This window comes from Pelobates fuscus, chromosome 2 (assembly GCF_036172605.1).
Source record: "Pelobates fuscus isolate aPelFus1 chromosome 2, aPelFus1.pri, whole genome shotgun sequence".
Lineage (NCBI taxonomy): Eukaryota > Metazoa > Chordata > Amphibia > Anura > Pelobatidae > Pelobates > Pelobates fuscus.
This window is the reverse complement of record NC_086318.1, coordinates 101,365,709-101,371,273: the sequence shown is the minus strand read 5'-3', so window position 1 is coordinate 101,371,273 and position 5,565 is coordinate 101,365,709. Positions and strand designations below refer to the sequence as shown.

General features: G+C 44.3%; 1 protein-coding gene across 1 annotated transcript; it reads right to left on the bottom strand.

The window, feature by feature from the left end:
• Positions 1-1,080: 1,080 nt before the first annotated feature.
• Positions 1,081-3,352, bottom strand: PAQR9 (progestin and adipoQ receptor family member 9). Its single transcript, XM_063442499.1, has one exon. The coding sequence runs from the start codon at positions 3,350-3,352 to the stop codon at positions 2,303-2,305; it is 1,050 nt and encodes a 349-aa protein (XP_063298569.1). The 3' UTR covers positions 1,081-2,302.
• Positions 3,353-5,565: the final 2,213 nt, after the last annotated feature.

Here is a 5,565-nt window from a genome sequence, read left to right as displayed (position 1 = left end):
TTTGTTCCTAGCAAAATACTTTTAAAATAAATAAAACCCGTTAAGGGAAGTGCAATGCATTCTCGGCCCAGAGGCTAGATGGTTAAAAAATAATTGCTTTTCTGACACGAACGCTGCTAAAGGTACCAGCAAAAACAACACTCTGGAATGTGGTGCCCCAACATTTGGCAGCTAAAGTGTTTAGTGCATCACAAATGCCATGCACATTCTGCTAAGAGGTTAAATCAGTTAAAAACATCCCCATATAGACATACAAAGAAAGAACTCCCTCCTAGCACTGTTGAGGTTATCTGCTCCATACAGTGGGAGCACATTGTGCGCTAGCAGCTGCTCTAGAGAGGATCATCTATTTATGAATGAGAACAAGAGGCCAGGCATAATTGAAGACGTGTCTTGTTCTAGCTCACGCTGTGTCTTTGAATCTGGGATCTATGTATTGCAAAATACAAAGACAACATTAGCAAGCTGAAAATGCAGCTGCCAATCTGTTTACATAGAAGGATCTAATCCCAGTGCAGATCACCACAAACTCGCTTTCCCTAAAATAAAAGGACAATGCTAAAATTATACAGGCATTAGCAAACAAATAATAATAATAATAAAAAAAAAAACAAGTTACTGGTTTGTGTCCCACACGTTCATTTGAAATATCCTAATTTATTATAACTATTAATGTCCCTTAGGGATTGCAGAAACAAACCGATTATAGATACATTCACTCTTTAGAACAAACAAATACTATAAAACGTTGGTTATTTAACAAATCGGTGAATGGGTTGGCTAAGAGAGTTAGTTCTTACTTCTTTTTTGATTTCATTCATTTGAAAGCATGGAATCTCAAAGGTAAACTCAATGGGCTGTACAAATCTATGGGGCGTTTATTTCATGATATCTACGGATAAATGTTATGTATCTGATTTTTTTTTTTTTTTTTGCTACTCCATTCTGTAATCAATTCATGTCAATCAAAATGTTTGCAGTTTCTGAAGCACAATAAAAAATAAAAAAAAATATAACTTTTTTCACTTGCAAGGAAGGGCTTCAAAAAAGTAATGATCAAAATATTTCTATTTAAGCTTTGCAGTGGGCTTTGGAACAAGCCTTGAATTACAAATGTGATATTAAGGGGTCTATTTACTTAACACTGAGATGTGGCAAAGTCAAATCTGCCATTCAAAATTTAGTCTAAAAATGGCAACGGTTGAAAAATTAAAATGACATTATGGTAGAGCTGTCTTTTTTCCCAATTCTGCTTATTATTGCCTACATTTTGAAACTTATTCCTCAGCTCCACATATTTTAGTTTTTAAATGATTATGCCTCTAGCTTACAAAGACCTGAATGAATTAAAAAAATGCAAGGGAAGGGGTGGGGGGTAGAATTTGGTATGCTTTAAAAAAATGTTTTCTCATCAGCAAAGTAGAGTGAATGCATCTTTAAAAGGCTTGAGGCTAATACATGACTGAACCATTCCAGCTGAGGATGCAACCACTTTAGACATACATGGCAAACTGGGCCTGGGGCTAGAATGGGCTCTTGTAGAACTACAAACTACCTGCTATGGCTGTTAAACTGATTACTAGGGATTATTACTGATCCTGTCCAAAGTTCACACAATGACCTGCTTTCTGATACAAACCATCACTAGTGAAAGTGATATAGATTTTTGTAACACATGCATTGCCTTAGGACCAGGTGCCTCATTCTTTTGATCCCTGGAAGAAAGGTAATTAAAAAAATAAATAAACATATCAATATCACTCTAGGAATAAGTTTGCATCAGAGACCTGCAGCACTATTATTGTCATAGATCTTCCTGATTGCAGGGATTGTCCACAGCAGAACAGCCATTCAGATTGCCTAAATAAGGGGAAGGAGACCTTCAGCACTCCTGATGTTGTGGACTACACCTCCCATAATGCTACTACAGCCATATTGCTGGCAAATCATCAGGGGACATGTAGTCCACAGCATCTGGAGCACCAAAGGTTACTTACCCTTGGCCTAAAGATAGGCAAACAGCTGATGTAGAACTGCAACTCCTATGATGCTTTGGCAAAGCTTCAGAGGGTTTGTTGCTCTACTACAACATCTAGAGATCTATCTATCTTTGGGCCACCCTTGCCTTAATACAGGCACTCCAAACGCTGTGGACTACATCTCCTATAATTATCTTGCAGCTATAATGCTGGCCAAGCATCAGAGAACATATAGTGCACAACATCTGGTTTGCCTAAAATTGCCTTAAATGAATGAGAGGAGTCTTCCCCAGTGGTTGCAGCCTGACTTATGTGTATTTTGGTTAGTTCTGCTTGATGTTGGTAAGTCCCTTTAGGTAGGTCCTCACTACCAAGCCCAGGCACAGGGTCAGCAGCAGCATGTAACCTACAGTGCCAGAGAAAGTTGGTAAGTGGTAAGTGGCTGGAGCCTTGAGGAAATGCTCCAAGCCCTCCTCCACATAGTGCATCTGGTCATAGATGCTGAGGAAGGTGAAGATGTGGAAGAGTTGGTGGCTGTGCCCAATGATGTCAAACAGCCCCGGGTGGATCCTCTCGGGGATCTTGCTGACATTGAAGAAGGCGGCCACCAGCAGCCAGAAATACCTCCGGTAGAAATGGACGAAGAGCGTGGGGTTCTTCATGCGAAGGTCGAACAGTAGGCTCTCGATCATCACCGGGCAGGCCATGCTGAGGGGCATGGCGAACACAAAGGTGCGGATGGCGAACGGGTAGGAGCAGTCCTCGGAGCGGCTCTTACAGCAAGCCACCGTGCAGGTCACGGCCAGCACAAAGGCCACCGGGAGGACCAGCTCGCCGTACACCCCCAGCAGCAGGCTGTAGTCCACCCGGTGCCAGCCCAGGCTGTGCAGGTAGGGGGTCATGACGGTCGGGTCCAGCAGGTCCAGCCGGGGCAGCAGGTAGTAGGTGTAAGCCACCGTGCTGGCGAAGCCGTAGTAGCTGATGCAGGCATAGTCCAGGAAGAAGAAGGCGGCACGCAGGCGCAGCGAGCGGCAGCTGAACACATGGGCTGTGCAGCTCATGGCGAAGGTCAGGAGGACCCCCGAGGCATAGCACCACAGGGGCAGCAGGGCCGGGTGGTGGAAGGGCAGCTCGCCGGCCAGGAACAGCACCTGGTAGAACTTGCTGAGGAACAGGACCAGCGGGATGAAGTGGGTCCAGAAGTTGAGGGTCTCGTTGGTGGGCTGGAAGATGGAGGCCAGGCACTCCTGGGCGGTGAGGTGCAGCCGGCGGTAGCCCGAGAGGATGAAGCACTCCACGAAGTCATCGGGAACCTCGTCCCAGCGGAGGAGGGAGGACGAGTCCTTGTCCCTGGTGTATGGCTTCAGGGGCATGGTGGCCCTCCCAGGCTGGAGATGGACAGGCTGGGGGTGGAGGTCTAGGGATGGTGCCAGAGCGGGATGTGGAGGCTGAGGATGATGGAGGTCCAGGGATGGTGCCCTGGCTGGGGGTCCAGGGATGGAGACGGGGAGGTCCAGGGATGGTGCCTTGGCTGTATATGTGCTGGAGGCTGAATATGGAGGTCCAGGGATAGTGCCTTGGCTAGATATGTGCTGGTGGCTGAGGGTGGAGGTCCCGTGATGGTGCCCTGTCTGGATCCGTGATGGTGCCCTGGCTGTATCTATCCTGGAGGCTGGGAATGGAGGTCCGGTGATGGTGCCCTGGCTGGACCTGTGCTGCCGAGCACTTGACTCACAATGCTTCTGATGTGTGTGCTGCAAGGAGGGCTCTGCAACTTCAGCATCAATGTTCTGCAGCAGCTCAGCTCACAGCAACCTCATCAATGTTCTGCAGCAGCTCAGCTCACAGCAACCTCAGCATCAATGGACCAGCCATGCAGAGCAAGAGAAGTGCTGCTGTGTGCTGCATGGAAGGCTCTGCACCTTCAACATCAATGGACCAGCCAAGCAGAGCCAGCACAAGTGCTGCTGTGTGCTGCAAGGAAGGCTCTGCACGCTCAGCATCAATGCAGCAGCTCAGCCCACAGCCAGGAGGGAGAGCCTGCACAGCTACTGCTGATCTGATCCTCCTATGGATAGAGCAGAGAGAGAGAGAGAGAGAGAGAGCTCTTTAGTTTATTGATTCCCTCCCTCCATCCCTCCCCAGGGGGAAAGAGGCAGCATGGGATCTCTCAAGAATCCGAGCCCATGTCTGCATTATGCCTTGGAGAGTGACTGCTCCTCATGACCTTGAAGTTCATGCAACAGAAGAGGTGGACCCTATGGGAGGAGGTTTGGGTAGAGTGGGGGGGGGGGGGGGTGAGAAGAGAGGGGGAAGAAAATAATGGGTGGTATTGCTGGTTTGTGGATTTATTTATGTATTTCCGTTGCAGGTAAATGATATCTGTAAGTGAGAGAACCTGCAGGAATTAAGAGGACAGCTAATAGGTTTCAAAAAAAGATAATGAAGCTGATACCCCGCAGGGTAATGGATAGGGAGTAATGACAGAATCCTGCACTAATATATTCAGGGTCAGTTCTGTTTCTGCTTATCTGGGTGTAGGATAACATTTAAACCATTGTGTTAATTGTATATATGATCTGTGCAATCATTAACATGTGATCTGGTCAGTTACTAGTAGTACTATTATATATTGTATGTGTATTAAAATATACAAACATTTTATATATATATATATATATATATATATATATATTATTTAATTCTGCAGAGTATAGGCTATATGTACAGGATATAGTAGTGTGTAGATTCATACATTTCAGCTGCTCTGGTTAGTACTCTCAAAAAAAATCTTACAATTCATGTGTCTTTTCTATATAGTTATTTTTTTAAATAACTAAATAAGAACAAAATGTAAAAATAAAATGTTTCTACCCTTTTTTAAATAACTCACTATTCATATTTGCTGCCTAACAAACCGTTGAAATCAAGGCAGCACATGTTTGGTACTTGTGATTTAATCTTGTCCTTAGTCCTCTCTGTTGAGGATTATATTTCCACAGCCCAAGGTCATGCCTGGATGGGCAGACATTTTGATCTTGTCAAATCATGTCTCTAATAAAATCTTATTGCACTATGCTTAATTTTATCAGCGTGTCATTCACAGGAGTGTATTTAGACCATGTACCCTTCCACTAACAGCGATATATAAAACTGCATTGCCAAGCCTTGAATTATTACACCCCCTGCAGTGGCTAAAGGAAGACTTCAACATTCTGAAAACTGTAACCCTTCTGTAGCCACATGCTGTTTAAGAATATAAGTAAATTAATCATATATATATATTTGTTTAATACCAATCATTAAAATTACTGCACTGTCTCTGTTATTTAGGCCATTTTGGCAGTCCATTTGTCTGTTAAGCGCTTAGCTACTGCAGAGCCTTGTGGGAAGGAAGTTTACTACCACAGTTTTAGAGGAAATGTTACATTTCTATTTTTTTATATTTTCGTACCAGTAAGCAAGCTTTTCTCACACTTAAGTCAAGCGCTAGGTTCCAAGAAAAGGCAATGCAAGCTGTCAATTTTGTATGATTTTTGCCTGTAAATGAATAGATATAAATAGAGTTGTGTTTCATATCATGGGT

Coding starts and splice junctions, on each gene's coding strand:
- PAQR9 (XM_063442499.1), bottom strand. CDS start 3,352: ATGCCCCTGAAGCCATACACCAGGGACAAGGACTCGTCCTCCCTCCTC.